The sequence below is a fragment of the Aulonocara sp. 'chitande type north' Nkhata Bay genome, linkage group LG23 (assembly GCF_057382095.1).
Source record: "Aulonocara sp. 'chitande type north' Nkhata Bay isolate Kocher_YH1m ecotype deep benthic linkage group LG23, A_spYH_male_GT1.1, whole genome shotgun sequence".
Taxonomy (NCBI): domain Eukaryota; kingdom Metazoa; phylum Chordata; class Actinopteri; order Cichliformes; family Cichlidae; genus Aulonocara; species Aulonocara sp. 'chitande type north' Nkhata Bay.
In genome coordinates, this window is record NC_141365.1 from 10755389 (window position 1) to 10772686 (window position 17298).

A 17298-nucleotide genomic window follows, 5' to 3' on the forward strand; every position below is an offset into this window, starting at 1 on the left:
ATATAGGAGGCTAATGTAAATACATGTAAAGACTATGGCAGAGGATAGAATAACCTTAAATGGTCTCTGACATCTTAAAGATAATCACTTGAAGTTTCTGTTTAGAGGACAAAAGTGTGAACACCGGTTGTGTAATATGTTACACATGATGTAATGTTTCTAGTTTGTCCTCCTTTCGCTTGTAGACAGAAAACAGATTGGGGAGAGCAGATCCTCCTCCACTTGTCTCTGCCTCCTCATGACTGTGTTTACAATGGGAATACCATGCCTGGAGCAGCTATGCTCTAGAGTTTCACTAAAAAGGCCCAGGATAGACTCCTGTTAGAATCTCCCTCGGTGCGTGAGTGATCGTGAGACTAAAAGTTTGCACTTTGTTTATTTCTCCAGGTCCCTTGAGTATTTCAGGCACCACTACCATCCATCTTTCTCTCTGGATAACAGGATGAAGTTGGACACTGACAACTGCTTCTCTCTTATTGGATAATGAGAAGACGTTAGATGCTGACACGACATTCGCTCTTTACTCTTGTTGCCTTTCATCTGCTTCCAGTTGTGGCTTTTAGTCTTCTTTTTTTTTTTGTTCCCACAAAAGCCAAAAGAGCTTTTGAAAAAGAGAAGATGAGTGAATGAGGGAGTTAAAAGATGGCATATAGACTAATTTTGGAACTGCTCACAAAACCTAAATGTTTGTAGGTTTATCCGTATTTGTCTTTGCAAATTTAATGGAGCTCTTTAACATAAAAATGTAATAAAATCCCTGTTTAGGTCTGTCTTATCTCCACTCATAGGTTCATTTGGTACGAGATGATAAAGGTATCTGTTAAAGGCCAGGTGGGTACACGATGTGGTAAAATTTGCACGGCCCAACTTCCCGTTGCATCCTTCCCTCCCTCATTCTTTCCCTTGAACTGTAACCTTCTGCCTCTCCTCCCACTCTATCTTGCTCTGATGATGCCTTCGGTATCACTCAGTGTGCAAAACTGCATACTTTGACCACTGTATCTATTAGAAAAAAATGAGAAGATGTGTACCATCTTTAGCTAGGTCAGTGTTTGTCCTCCCTGCACCCCTTAACAAGACACAAGAGGGAAAAAATGATGGGGGGAGATGTTTACAGAGTGGTTTATCTGGAGAAGGCTCTCAGCTCCGCTGAGTTAATGATGAACTCCGTTTTAAGTAAGCAGACTGCTAAAAGGCAGACCTTGTCACCTTTTTGTAGCTGTGACAGAAAGCCTCCCAGACAACTTTAAATGGATTTGAGGTGAGTGGTGCAGATTGCACCATCAAGACTCTGCTCAGCATCATATAAATGCATTTCAGTCCAGTAAGATTTTACTTTCTAACCTCCCTGCATTAATGGATTACCTAAGTCGTTGGGGAAGTGTAAGGAGATCAGTCAGATGAGGCAGCAATCAGTGACAGAGTAATCCCCAAAGCAAACACTGAGGATGGGTCCAGTATATAAAGACCCTCAACATGCATCTGTTGTTTAGACTGACCTAAGCCACAAAATACTTCACATTTTCTCTTACATCATAAACCTAAGACATCAGTTTCCATTAGAAAACCTCAGTCTAAGGCAGTGGCTGGAAATGTAAAAGAACACCAGTTGCTGACGTTTTGATGCTACGAGAAAACAATCAGGATGGAAAACAAGTTTGCTTGAGTGTGTGACTTGATATCCAAAAGCAAACATGTCAGCCCCACAAAGTTTCACGCTGATAATAAACCACTAATCCTTGCTGAAGTTCACCGGGTTAAGCTTACATAGATAAAAGCCTGGTTCACACAAATTATAAAGGCCATTATTCTCACTTACCACCATTAAAAAAATACAGTTTTACCAAGAATGTGTCTAACATAAATGTTATTCCAGTTTCTATGGACAATTCCAACAATAAGCTTTAAATGTTTTTCTTTGGCTCACACTTTCACCACTATGGTTTTGAAAATTCTCAACAACTACAGGATTTATTACTTTGAAATTTTGCGCAGGCATTCATGAACTCCCAGAGGGTAAGTCTTTGCTGACCCACTAGTCATACTGCTTCTCTACACAGGAATTGGCAGGGGTTTGCTAGAGTCTGAAATGTAAAATTCCTCATCAAAGGATATACGCAAAGATCACCATCTCACTAATTTTTTTTACACTACATTATAAGTACACCAACTGTGATGTGTCATTTGAGCAGATTTCAAGTACATGCACAGAGACAGCTGCTGACTGCATGAATGAGCGGTCAATCCTATTTTTCTGTTACACTTTTTAAAAAAGTTCTGGTGGAAGGATACATCCACATCTGTTGATTTGTGTCTCAACAAAATGTAGAATGTACAAACGTCTGCACTGAGCCTAATAATCTGGTTCTGTTGGAAGTCTGTTCCTGTTTAAAGGGAGTTCTTTCTTCCCACTGTCACCAAATTGTTGGAGTTTTCTCTCTAATAATCTAGGATCTTTACAGAATAAAGCACATAGTCATACAGAAAAAAACGACTTGAATTTATTGCTGTAAAAGATGCTTTTATAGACTCACTGAAAACAATAGTCTGCCTCACCGGGCTGGGACGAGTGGGGTGATACACAGAGATAAAAAGAAAGCAAACAGTAAACACTAAGTACCATAAATACCTGCAGGAAGCGAGGTAATAAAGAGAAAAATACATAAATCAAAGAAAGAAACAAAGATGATGACATGTAATATTACCATAAGTAAAAGTTGGTGAACATAGCAAATGCTCTACTTCCTTAACTTCACCATGTTAGCCTGCTTGGCTGTACAATCTCATCTTAGAAGAAATCAGATCAAGTTAAAATGCACTGAGTTGAGATTTTGCAAGTTAACAGTTTCAATTTTACTAAATAATCCTAGTTCACAAAAATAGGTTGTCTGTTGAGATGTCTTCTAAGGAAGGTGGTTAATTCCACCAATGTTTGAGTGAACCCGCCCAGTGAGCATATGTGCATCTACTGTATGAGACGTGCACGTGTGAAACAGGGCGTCGCTACAAAAGAGCACGAGTGGCTCCGCTGACTTCCTGAAAAGGGTGAAAGGTCAAAAATGTGTCTTGTGTGCAAATGTTTAGTAAATCTAATAAAATTTGACTGATTCAGTCTCTGTAGTTGAATAGTGCAGAGGGATTAAGATTACAGGAGCGTTTTCCACCCCCTCCCTCCATCTGTACTAAACTGTCCCTGGTGTGGATATGTTTTCAAGATTCTGGCATGTAGCCGGGTCACTGCATGTGTGTGTGTGTGTGTGTGTGTGTGTGTGTGTGTGTGTGTGTGTGTGTGTGTGTGTGTGTGTGTGTGATTCTGGGTTATTGTGAATATACGTGTCCCCAGAGTGGATTCGTTTTCACTGCTTTGTGGTGGGGTTAATAACAGTTTGAATTTGGCATCTATTTTCATCTCAAGGATGTGGAAGTCACAGCAACACTGATCATAAACCCAGGCATCACACACCTGTGTGGGTTACATCTGTGGTGTCAGTTTCTGCATCACAGAAAAATGCACTTTTATGATCTTATCTTCTCTCACTCTGTATATATTGTTTTTTAAAGAAATGATTTCCACTTGTGTGTATTGTTTAAATGTAATAGTTTAAATGCTTTTTTTGTTTCAATCGCTTATTGTGTGCCACTGTTGTCAGCATCTGTGTTTTTAAATCTGCTATGTAAAATAATCGTCATGACAACTAAACTGAAACTTTTCTGTGCTGTGCAGTCACTTGTGTTCATGTCCTTACAAACGTTTGTGTCCTGTGTGACCTTATTCTGGTAAACGCTAGATGACGCTGTTGTACCAAAACTGTCGTTCTTTTTGCTGCCAGGAGTTTGCGACACAGCAAATTTGTACCAGTATGTATGCTCATTAAATCCAGGATTGTTTTTCTAATTTTGTCAAATCATAGAAAACATTATGAAAATGATATCTTTATGTTTGTCGGTGTCTCTTTTTTCATTCACAATTTACTTGCTCTCTGTAAAGATTAAGCCTCTTAGTGCAGCTACATGCACTGGTTAAATCTTCACAAAACTTGTTTTCTATGAAAACATAAACCTTTGTTTTCGACAACTAGTAGGAAGCATTGATGGGAGGTCTGGTCCAACCTGTAGATGAAGGTGCTACTGTTGAACCAGCAGGAAGCAGCGCGAAACCTGCAGCCGCTCATGTGTGAAGATGTGCAGATACACCACTTTAGAGACGGTCCTGTGTAGGAAGCTCAGGAAACGACAGCTTCCTTTAGATCTATTGTCTTGTCATCAGACACGGACACCCATCAAGTCATAAATTTCGGACAATTCATTTCCGAGACAGTCAAGAGCTCTTATCTTGGATAAATATTTGCTTCCCAGGGCTTCAACCCAGGAAGAGACAACAACTCCAGTAATACCTCCCTGGGAATTTCCACAGTTAAACCCTGTGTTGGTGCAGGTTCACTGTCACATTCCACATAGAAAATGTTATGTCTTTATTTTGTTTTGTTTCTTGTGACGCCGTTAAAGCTGTGTGTTCTGATCATGTTTTTCACGCCCTCCCAGGTATCCATATTCCCATGATGAAACTTGCCTGCACACTGTAGCCCCGAGGGCTGCGTGACTTCAACAGGGCGCTACTGCCTAAACTAATAATTTAAAGAGAGCATCACAGTAAACAGCTTGCAAATAAAAGTATGTGGGGGGAACCCCGGTCTCTAAAAACCACGAGTAGTTAGAGTTACGCTCAGGTGGCATCTTGCTGTTTTCAGCAACACACTGCTTCTGTTCATCTAAGATTTTTGGCTTGTGGATTTGTTTCCCTCTCCTTATATGCTTTCAGTATGAGGGCCGGTCACACCTGGGAGTAATACTCAGTCTGGTCCTTGCTGGGATATTTTTTGTGGCTTGCTGCTGAAAGAGTGGGCTGGTTCTCTGTCTTGGAGCGCAGGGAAGAAGAAGAAGTTCGCACTAGTTTTGCCTCCAATCCAGTGGAGGTTTCAATAGCAGCGGCGCGGCAGGGGAGGGACGCACTGCCAGCACTCGGGATACCCACTCATACACACTCGCGCACACTCTCACACACACTCCTGCCCACCAGAGACCAGTTCAATCCACAAGAAAACTGCAAGCACGCACCAGAGTCGTCTAATCCGATTGATAGACACCAACAATAGAAGTGAAAACTAAAGGAGGGGATACTGGACACTGCAGAGGACAGCGCGTGTTTTTATTTTTTTTTATTTTTACATCAATCGATTTAGTTTTAAAGCACTTTTGTAAGAGTTTTTTTCTTTTAAAGAAAAACAGACACCATTCTGCAGATAACGTCGTCGATTCATATTGCGAGAGGTAAGACTGTCTCTTGTAAAGATTATGCATTTATTTTTCGCTTGATTTCTCTGCAGTGTAGCGGTTTGTCCGATTCTTCGAGCAATTATATGAGAAAAAACTTCTTTATTTTCTTAAACTTTTCTGTAGCTTTATTTATTTATTTATTTATTTTGTAATATGCATGCAAGCTCCGCATGAATTCAGAGTCGGACTCTCTGAGTAAAGTAGCTGGTGCCTTTGAAACGGTTTGCGGTTTACAACTCCAGGAAGTTAAAAGTTTCAAACGCATTTCATTCAAGCCACAACTCGCATGCTTTTTTAATTCTAGTTTATTTTTGTTTTGGGCTTTATATCACACGGGGCAGATGAGCTGATGAACTTTACGAAAATCCTCTTGTTTTGTGCCTCGCGACAGTTCCCATGCTCCCAGGGGTGACACAGCACCCAACACAGGCGATTTTTCTATACATGCTGTATTTCTAGCTACCTGTGCACCAATTGTGGTGTTTTCACTCTGTTCGCTTTTAGTTGTAAAATGTAAAAGTTTTATATAAGGACTACAGTTTTGATAAATGTTAGTTTCACCGTGTCACTACTGGGTTCCTTTTACGCACCTGTAAGAGCCCAGACAGGCTTTAGTGAAGCGCGTAATGAAGAACTGCTTTTTAATATAAGTGAAAAATTGGATTTATTTGACTTGTCACCGTCTGCATTGTTTCAATTAGAATTATTCCAGGCAGATTAATGATAATTTAGCTGGTGTTGGGAGTTGTTTTCCTCATTCGGTCCATGTGAGAGGCTCTCAGTCGGTGTTTAATGAGAGACATACCCGGAGTGGGGATTTGAATAACTGTATTTAGCAGCAGGGTGAAGCCACACTGCCTCCCTTCTACTTTCTCAGGAGAATGAATCATGAACAAAAAAGTCTTAAAATGGGAAGGTCTGCGTCGCATACCGTAACTAAACCATGATTTGCATATGAAAACTCTCTGGCTGAAAGAATTCCGCCAGTGTTGCTATAGCCGTTTTGCGTCCAGAGAAGTGACAGGCTTCAGTGGTGTATATACAGTCGCCTCTCCGCTGCCTTTTGTCACATATCCAGAGTCAGTGGTGGAAGATTAAGGGCGCAAAGTTTTTATTTCCTTGTTAAATTATTCATCATATCCACACACCATGCGCTTCTCCTCGTCTCCCCCCGCCCGGGCACGCTCATTGCAAAGCTCCTCATTATGCTCCCTCAGATGGACACAAGAAGAGGCAGAGCCTGCTCGCACTAGCTGCTGAACAGGCTTTCTGTGCTCCCCTTCTCTGCCTCCTCAACCAAGCACAACATACCGGATCATGATTGACTCATTTCCCACGACGGGGCCAGGCCCGTGCATGCGTACACCGGATGATGGGCAGTGGGTGGATGACTTTCCCATGGGGGGGCATTTTCTCTTGTAATCTTTAATCACCCTTGCAGCCACAATGCCAGCACATCAGTCAGAGACACTGCCACTCCCCCACCCTCAATTCTATTTGAGTTGTTTTTACACAGAAAGCGCCCCCGCGACCCCCTCATAGAGAATTTCCAGGATGCAGAGCTAAAGGCAGGGATCAGAGATGAAATATAAAGGAGCGAAGAGGAAAGGGGAGGGTAAGAAGGAAAGGAAACTGGGCTCTGGTTTCCATGATGCTATTGTGCCAGCCTTAGTGGTTCTGATGATGTGGATAGCTCAGAAACTCAAACTGCGAGCGATGTTGTGGATGGCGAGGAGTCAGGTCCTGAGTGATGATTTAGACTTACACACAGAGTGGAGCAGAGGAATGCAATGGTTTGGACCCGCATATGTGTGCACGTATGGACACACACACACACCAGATTAAAATCTCCACTGTTGGATCAGAGCGTTTACCACAGTCTCTACCAATTTATTAATAAGCTGTTTAGCTGTCCAAGAGCACCAGACCTGATTTGGTTTGGCCTACCTATAGAACAGGTCCAGGTCCTGTGTGGTTCCCTCTTTGGCTCCTGCATATACTTTACTTACTCTAATCTCCACATTGGCCCTGAAGTGACAGCCATGATGGAGCTCGCTACCGAGGACCCGCCATAAATCTAGACTTCCTTTAAGAAAACACACAGAGGCTTCAGGTCCTGCGAGCTCATGCCAGGCGTCTTGTTGGGTGGAATCCGAAATGTCTCTTTATTTGTGTTGAAATTAAACTGTCTTTTATTCCCTCCCGTTCTGTTAATGAGCTCCATGTGGCAGCAGGCAGGAGGCTTATCCATCTTGACAAGGGGCTGGAGGGAAGGAGAGAAACAAAGTGAAGTGAGAGAGTGTAGGTGGTGGTGGGGGGTGTTTTGCGCACACACACGTGAGCATATACGTGCACGCACGCAGGACAAGGCTGGGGGTTGCATGGATATAGCCTGCCTTGTGATCAGAAAAAGCCCCATACGTGAAAATCACGTGCTTATAATCACCATGTTCTTGCTGAAAATACGCTCCTCTCACACATGCACACAGAGTCGATCAGGTGGATGAAAGTTGTGGCCAAATGGTTGCATGTAATTGATATTTTTCTCACTTTAATCTTCAGTGGATCGTAAACGATTTTGATTCTGCTACGGATTGATGTCGCTGAACTGATTGCATCCATCTGGGAGATTTAAATACAAAGTGTGAACATTTTTGTTTTGGCTGTGCACATGATTTGCTTGTAATGACCCCAAATTAGAGCTGGGTCAAAGTTGTTAAAGTAGAAACTCAATTGATAGGATGCAATTCTACAGATTACACAGGAAGGGAAAGGAGGTGGGGGTCCTTTCTTGTTTTATTTGTTTAAGACGGATACTCTAGATGTGTCAAAGACAGCCATGGGAAAGAAAATTGGGACTATTTTCACCCATTGTAAACTCCTGCATTTGTCCTTTAATCCAGTTACACAGTTCTCTAAATTCCACAGCTTGCCAGTTAGAAAATACACAATGTTTTCTACAGAAAATACTTGGCAAATACCAATGAAAGTGAAACAAAAACCTATAAATATATAAATAAAGAGATGAAAGGCAAAAGCAAAACAAAGTTGACACGACTGTGGGTTACTTTGCCTTAAAATTATCCATTCCCTAAATTGGGATCATACATTCTTCCCCATTCTAATTAAACATTAGACTTTATTTGTTCCAGATGCAGCTTTTTTTAATGTGTTATTTTCGTAAGGGAACTCTGTGGCATGAGAATGGTGCAGGCCTGCATGTAAAAGCACATCCAGCGCCGGCTGTGTGACCATGTTGACTCTGCGCTGGTCCATGCAACCACAGTGACCCAACACAACTGCTCTGATATTTAGATGTCATCTCCCTGCAATATACAGTATGTGGTGTCACATGTGAAGAGCACGAGGAAGGCACGCATCAAATGTTTAAGGCAGCGGTGATTAAAAACCTCAGTGTGTGACTGCGGCGGACAAAGCCGGGTGAGGGGACGAGGCCCTCGTTGTGTCTGTGGAGTGTTTTGGGATCTTTGAAAGAAAGGCAGCTCTGAGAAATGCTGTGCATGCTACTGAGAGACTCTGCGCGTACTACCTCAGCGCTGTCTTAAGTATTATTAGACATGTCTTTGTTCCAACTGACATGTTTCTGAAGTGGAATGAGACAGGCCGAGGCGATAAGGATCTCAAGTCTCTGTGTGAGTCAAACCTCAAAGTACCACTTAGGCGGCTTTCCTTTTGCTCTCTGAAGTCTGGCGGTGTGACGGGAGGCTGAGCTCAGACAACAGCAGAGACACTGACAGGAGCTGTCATGGGCTTTTTTCCCTGCTTGTGTTTTTAAAGGACTATAATGTAGAAATGAAGCCCTGTGTGTAGTGTGGATATTCGTCCATGCCCGAGTCCTCTGGTTTTACTTATCTGCCTCTGCTGAGGGAGGCGGTGAAGGAGGAGAAAGCATAAAGACGAACCGAGAGGAGGGGATGTGTGTGTACAAGTGTGAAAGAGATTATTTGATGAAAAAAAAAAACTGTGATCAAGGGAAGGAGACAGACAAAGGAGGGCGAGCAGAGAAAGGGAGAGGGGTCATTAAAAGGACACCATCTCACTTGCAGTAAATGGCAGTAAAGTATCTGGCTAATCTGCCATCATTACACTGATTAAATCACCGGGGATTTGGCATTCCCATCAGCTGCAATCAATGGGCAGAAATCAATAGACAGGGGATACGTGAGAGCCTCTCAGCCACATTGGCTGCAGCTCCAACTGTGGATTGCATCTCCAAACATTTTTATATTAGTGTCAATAAAACTTAAACTACATGGATTTGGGGATTTTTATATTAAGCGTTTTATGAAACGGCGTGGGTCCCCGGAGTGCCAAGCAATATCTTTTCCTTCACACATTCCTGTTTAAATCTAATCCCCCTTCCTCTCTGTGGCCTTGGGCACTCATTCAGGGGCTCTTCGTCTCTGATTCGTTCCCAGATGGTGATCAGGATTTTAAGTTAAATGTTAATTAAGGCTGAAACTAGGAGGAAAACATGGATAAGAAGCACATTTTAGCATAAAATATATTACATTGCGGACAAAAGCAGAAGCTCACTAAAACACTGTATGCATGTCACAGCTCACACTCATTAACATCAGCAGTTTTGAACCAATGTCAAAATAAAAGGAGAGATAAAACAAGGTTATTTAGAAATTCCATTAGAAAAACAGAAATCTTAGACATACTTTAGCTAATATGAGCCTTTAATATTTCCTGACAGTGTGCATTAACGCACGAGGTACTCAGTGTGGTATACAGTTTCTTGCTGAGAAGAGAGATTGATATTAATTTTATGCGCGTAAGCTAAACATCAAGTTTCAGCCTTTTCTGTAGTCAAGTAGCATAGCTTAGCATAATGAGACTGGAAACAATGAAAGCAGCCAGCTCAGCTCAATGAGGAACACAGTGGCTCAGTAGTTAGCACCGTTGCCTCACAGCAGGTGGTTTCGAGTTTGTATGTTCTCCTCTGTAGCTTGTGCATGGTACTTTAATGCTGCCAGTGTTAGCGGTGGCCCAGGGTACTTTCAGATCGAATAAATGTGAAATAAAAATGCTTAAACTTTTTCTTTTATCAAAGTTTTTTTTAATTTTTCTGTAAACTAATAATTAGAAATTTTAGGAAGAACGGTTGATTAGTTTAGCTTAGTAAAGAAAGAAAAGAATAAAAATAACCCGGCTAAAAAAATCGTTTGTGCAGGTTTTTTGTCTTTACTGTGACACATATGGAATTTCTTGTGGCAATCCAAGTCTGTATGCTAATATTAACTCAATAATCGAGGGACATAGCCACTATGACATCACACATTGGTTATGGACTCTGTATTTTGAAGTGTCAGCTGTAGCATTTTGATCTCGCCACTGTATCGGTGTGTTTTTTTGTGCCAGAAGTTTCCTTATATGGAGAAAAGGGTGGAATGCTAACATTAGCAAGCTTGGTTACCGAGCAAGCAATTTTACTCGCCTTTTTTACTCACCAAAGCTGAAGCATGAACTTTTAATCATCTGACTCACACAGCAAGCCATAATATTAGATAAAATGCTCCAAAAGGCACCACCACCACATACACAGTGAAGCGATCCGGTCTATTGATATCAAATGGCAGAGACAGGACTAACAGACAATGATTGGCTCCAGCTGTCTGTTTCGGGACACCTGTGAGTCAATGCAACTGACAAGGTTGTCCGTGTTGTGGTTATATATGTATAGGTGTGTCTATATGTAGGCATATAGACTGAAACATGGATGATGAAAGTAAACGTTATGTGAAGATGAAGGAAATTTAAACTAATGGGCAAATTCACCTGTAGCATATCAGCTTTTTGCTAACATTGAATTTGTCTTGTGGTATAAGGTCATTCACAGACTCACCTTGAGTTGAAAAGGTTTCTTATTTGTAAGGAGTCAGGCAAAGCAATGATTAACTTATTATACTCAAGAAAAGGCTAATAAAGTGCTACTTAAAGACATCTTTGTGTCATGTGGTTTTCACATCCTCATTTAAGAACCATAGAAGAAGAAGAGTGAATTCTTTGCTCAGACGATCAGGAGCATCTGCGAAAAATCACAAAACACTGAATGAAACTGAAGTCAATTTTCTGTGTCTTTCAGGATGAGGCAGTGTAAAGGTTGGAGCGTGGTGGTGCTGCTAGTACTGTTGGGGCTGGGATCTGTGGCCCAGAAACTGCCTACGAGAGATGAAGGTCTTTTTCAGATGCAGATCAGAGACAAGTCGCTATTCCACGACTCGTCAGTCATACCGGACGGAGCTGAGATCAGTGGCTATCTTTTCAGAGACACACCCAAAAGGTAAGAGCTCTGTGAGACAAACAATATCAGGGTGGTGGTTAAAAAAATGAGCCAGTTAAACCGTGTGCTGGTGACTGCTTCAATCATTGAAGGAAACATTAAACCTGGTGATGTCTACTTACTGTAAATAGATAGGAAACATCAGATGTTACCCTGTAATAGGATCTATTATGTTGATGCAAAAACTAAATAATAGATGAGAAAGTCTTTCTCCACTCAAGGCAAAACACTATATGCCACCACGTGCTTCACCTATTATAGTCTGCTCACGCCTTTACTCCACATATTATTTAGGATAATGTCAAACTATGATGAACACTGGTGCTTATATCTGGCCTATTATTTTCACAGGTACTACTTTGTGGTGGAAGAAGACAACACACCCCTGTCTGTGACCGTGACACCTTGTGATGCTCCTCTGGAGTGGAAACTCACTCTGCAGGAGCTGCCAGAAGACGCCAGCGGAGGAGGATCAGGTATAACTGACATAAGGCAGCAGTGGAAGAGGTTAATTACACGTTATCTGGAAATATGACTATCCCCACACACAATTAACCTACGCAGTGATGTTAGGCTTTGTGTTTTCGTGGGTTTTAATTAAGTCACAGATGTAGTGTCTAGTCTGACCACTTATGAGGTCTGACTCGGCCCAGTTTGATGTCTATAATTTCAGTGGTTTTCTAGTCACCCTAAAGAATCAAAGACATTACATCCCTTTACTTAGGTCGCCTCGGTCTTCTTAAGATAAATCCCGCTACACTCAGTCTGTTTGTCTTCTTTTTTCCCTTCATTTTTTCTGTTTTTCTGCTTCACATTAAAACCTTTTCCCATCTGGAAGGTGTCCTTTCAGCAGAGGAGATCTTGCCAGATGACTAAAGCAGTGGTTTAGAGCACTGATGTGTGATGTGAGCATATATTTGAATGTCCAGACATGAGCACCTGCATGTGTGTCTTTGTTCCTGTCAGATCAAATGGGTAGTTACACTGTTGTGGACACTGACCGCGCTTCAAGAGAAGAGAATTCATCCTGAGCTGGAAGAATAATGACAAATTTGGACTCATGCAGTGGCAGTGACTTCACGAAAACTGGTGCAGAAACAGAGCAGCTAGTGAAATCTTTCCTGTCTTTGCAGCCTTTTCCTGCTAGAAATCTCTATTGGGAGTTGATCTTTGAGCTTAATTTTTAGTACACCGCTGAGCACACTCTCTCTGGTTGACAAACATAATATTATGGTTTCTTGCTCAAGCTGGAGTAAGAGCTTAGACTGTCCCTCTCACATAGAAGCTACAAGGCACCTCTTTGTAGCAAAACTTCCCTAGAAAGGCTGAGTGAATGCTGGCCTGAGATCTTTGGGGATGTTTGGAGTGAAAACATGGCTTCCATGGGTGTGGGATAATGATCCATGAGGCTTAGTCATGATCTTGCAGCGTTAAACAGTTTTCAGTTTGGGTGGAAATTTTCTTTCATCAAAGCCAAAGAAGAAAAGAAAATATTGCAAGGGTTGTCTAATTTGGTGACTAAAGCAAACAGCTCATGTTGTGTGTGTTTGGTTTTTATCTTCCAGGAGAGCCTGAACCTCTGGACCAACAGAAACAGCAGGTGACAGTAGATGAAGGGACGGAGCTCTTCACCTACAAGGGCAATGATGTGGAGTCCTATGTGGCCACAAGCACGCCTTCTGGTCTCTACCAGCTTGAACTGCTGTCCACTGAGAAAGACAGCAACTTCAAGGTGTACGCAACCACGACTCCGGAGTCTGACCAGCCCTACCCAGAGCTGCCCTACGACCCCCGCGTGGATGTCACTGCACTTGGCCGTACCACCGTCACACTGGCCTGGAAACCGACACCTACCGGCTTGCTGATGGGCCAGCCTGTGCAGTACTGCGTAGTGATCAACAAGGAGCACAATTTCAAAAGCATGTGTGCTGCCGAGGCTAAAATCAGCACTGACGATGCATTCATGCTGGCTCCGAAGCCCGGCAGAGACTTTAGCCCGTTCGACTTTGTGCACTTTGGCTTTGACAATGGTTTTGGCAAAGACCGGGGCCTCACAAGTAACAAGATCTCACGGGCATACGCAGCCAAGCCCAGGGTATCAGACATCCAGAAGGTGTGCATTGGCAATAAAAACATATTCACGGTGTCAGACCTAAAACCAGACACACAGTACTACTTTGATGTATTTGCAGTAAATGCTGCTACCAACACCAGCACAGCATATGTGGGAACCTTTGCCCGCACTAAAGAGGAGGCTCGTCAGAAGACAGTTGAGCTGAAGGACGGCAAAGTATCAGAGGTTTTCATCAAAAGGAAGGGCAGCAAGTTCCTGCGCTTCGCTCCCGTGTCTTCCCACCAGAGGGTCACTCTTTTTGTACACACATGTCTGGATGCTGTGCAGGTGCAGGTGAGGCGAGATGGCAAGCTGCTGCTCTCCCAGAATGTGGAGGGGATACGGCAGTTCCAGCTACGGGGAAAGCCAAAAGCCAAATACCTGATCCGTTTCCGTGGCAGCAGAAAAGGAGCCTCCACTTTGAAGGTGCTTGCCAGCACCCGACCCAGCAGCAAACAGCCTTTCCCTTCACTTCCGGAGGATACACGCATCAAGGCCTTTGACAAGCTGCGCACCTGCTCCTCCGTCACTGTGGCCTGGCTGGGCACGCAGGACCGCAACAAATACTGCATTTACCGCAAGGAAGTGGCTGACAATTACGGCGAGGAGCAGCGGCGCCGGGAACAAAATCAATGTGCTGGACCAGAGACCCGCAGGAAGTCAGAAAAGGTCCTGTGCAAGTACTTCCACAGCCCGAACCTGCAGAAAGCTGTGACCACAGAAACCATCACAGGTCTGGAGCCAGGAAAGACCTACCTGCTGGACGTTTACGTGGTGGGACACAGTGGCCACTCAGTAAAATACCAGAACAAACTGGTGAAAACAAGGAAATACTGCTAAAAGACTCTGCAAAGAATAAATCTATTATAAATATATATATTAAATAAGTTTATTTAACTCTAAGTGATATTCTACTAAGGAGTGTATACAGACTGACTACTCACACAGCTGATGGGCCCGTGGCAGGGACTGAACTGTTTGTAGAGAGAGATTTCAACCTGTATATTTATGTTTACATTTCATTGTGGCACGTCTGGGTGGCCCATAGCGTGAGGTGCTTTGTTACCAGGCTTGTCATCTTGACATCATGCTGCCACTGGGAGGGCAGAACTTCAAAGAAGATCCCCCTTTTTCATTTTCTCTGTTCCTTTGTTGCTGCATGACTTTCGCTTTTGTCTGTCATATTTGTTGCATCCTTCGGTTTCAGTGTGTCAAGGAGATACAGTAGCTGCCCGCTTTGTATAGATCTGTCACCGCATATTCATGACGCATTTTAGGAGGAATTTAAATTATTTTATACTTTTCATCTCTCTTTTTAATTGTCTGTTTTATTGATGACAATAGTAACTGTTACAAGAAAATTCCAGTTTTATGAGGAAGTTGTCGTAGCTCAGACATTCCCGTGTGTATCTCAGCCAGTGTTTGCTCTAGAGCCCATCTTGTAAATGTGTTCTGTGCTGGAGATCTGTGTTATTATCACTGTATCGCTGTGTATGTGTGTGCGTGTGTATGTGTGTGTGTGTGTGTGTGTGTCACATGTACAGAGCTGTCCTGCCAATATTCATGTACATAAAGACTAAATATAGAACATGTAATCCCCGTGTCACCCTGGGTGTCATGTTCTTTTGCCAAGCAGTTAACATCCCTATCATGGCTCTCAGAGAAAGAGCTGAACAGCATATTGTGATTATAGACTCAGACATCTAAATCAGGGCTGCATAAGCACAACCTAATACTAAGAGGGATTTTGACATCAAAACATGACCCTCTAAAAGATTTGCAACAGCAAAAGAACAACAACAGATAAGATATATGCTGTAAATAAGCATATATCTTAAAAAATAAAAACACCCCTTGATATCATCACAAGTGGCTAAATGAGGAAATGAGCGTATATCCTAATAGATTTAGTTTCAAGTGTATTTCTTGATTTTTTCTGGAGAACAAGTTATTGTCTTGATGATCTGCAAAGAGCCTGATCTGATTTTTTTTTACCGGTGGGAGTATGAACCATCTGTATCACGTGGTCCCCGTGTAATCTGTAATTTTATAAAAAGAGTATAAATTAAAAATCGTCATACAGTGTTGTTGTTCTGTACACTAGTGCCACTGTAAATTTAAGAAAATGGAGAGCATGTAGCTTGCTTTGCTGATGGAAGATGAACCAACCATGAAAGGGAAGTGATAAATTTATGTATAAAATGATGTAAAAAAAAAAAAAAAAAAAGCTGTAATAGGTTGAGCATCGGATGGGTGATTTAAAAATCCAAATTTGTACTGCAGTAGTTCTGCTCACATTACCATACATATGACATATAATAGATATGATATATCTGGTGTTTCATCTTATGTTCTTTTTTAATGAGAACAGAATATCTATGGTGTAACCGAAAGCTGCCTTAATGGCCAAATTCCACCCTTCCATAGAAATACTTGGCCTTACAGCAAAAGGTTTTCCCTTTAGCATCAAGTAATCTCCCAAAGATCTACTTCAAATAATGTCAATGCAAGGTTTATGCATATCATGACAAATTTAACCTTCTAATGTCCAATGACACCCGTTTTTGCATTTCAAACACAAATAGCCTGCAGTCTAACTCTTGGTCTGCTACTAAACATTTTTCCTAAGACATCAACATGAACACAAGAATGTTTTCGGTGAATCATAAATAAAAAACAGCCTCTGCTAATTTTGAGTCGGATTTTGCCAACTGACTTTCTGTTGCTCTGTTTTTCATTTATAGTCAAATCAATCTGAAAATAAACATGATTTAAACCAAATATGCCAGAAAGAAACAAACAGGATAGCCTTTTTGTGTCAGTTTAATCGGACAGTTTCTTACTACAACAAGTTTATGGAACTGAAATGAATGATTCAGATTGACTGTAGCTCTGCTACTTCAGCACTGATTTTGTCAAGATTAAAAATATCAAAGAATATAAACCCAAAAGTGGTGACGTCAACAAACTAACAAACTAATTACAATAGTAATTAGCTACAATAATAGCTATCAAAAATTAGCCACTTATCACTAATAGTCAAACCAAGTAACTCTGTGAACGTAATCTTGATTATATTTAAGTGGGGAATGCCTTGCTCTAAAGCAAAATAAACATAAATACAATCATCAGAATCCTACTCTGGACTTCGCACTTTCCAAATGGTTTTAACTACACTATAAACATAGTGACACTGAACAGGCCACCCTCTATGAAGCAATGTCGCTGTTCATTTCCACTTATTTTTTTAAGTGCTTACACTCAAAATCCAGGCTTCAAATTCGAGGGACTTGGTGCAATAGTATTTAGTCAATAGACACATTTAATCACAAACAAGCAAAGAGAAAAGCCAGACGCACATGCATGACCATATCTACATGTACTGAGTAGTCTTAGATGAGTGGAAATGGCGCCTCTGTTGAGGCCAAGAAAAGCAGCTGTTGTTTGAGAATTGCCATGTTTCCATCCCGACCCTGATTGTGGGTAGCTGCACTCCAATTCATCAACACAGTTCACTGTCAATCAAGTGCTCCTGGTGGAG

General features: G+C 41.9%; 1 protein-coding gene across 1 annotated transcript; it reads left to right on the top strand.

Annotated features, from left to right (window-relative positions):
- The first annotated feature begins 4692 nt into the window (after nucleotides 1–4692).
- On the top strand, nucleotides 4693–15840 carry ndnf (neuron-derived neurotrophic factor). The gene is made up of 4 exons (XM_086283748.1): nucleotides 4693–5328; nucleotides 11447–11644; nucleotides 11996–12120; nucleotides 13210–15840. Exons 2-4 carry the CDS (start codon nucleotides 11448–11450, stop codon nucleotides 14595–14597), a joined length of 1710 nt encoding a protein of 569 aa, XP_086139874.1. The 5' UTR covers nucleotides 4693–5328; nucleotide 11447; the 3' UTR covers nucleotides 14598–15840.
- The last annotated feature ends 1458 nt before the right edge of the window (nucleotides 15841–17298 follow it).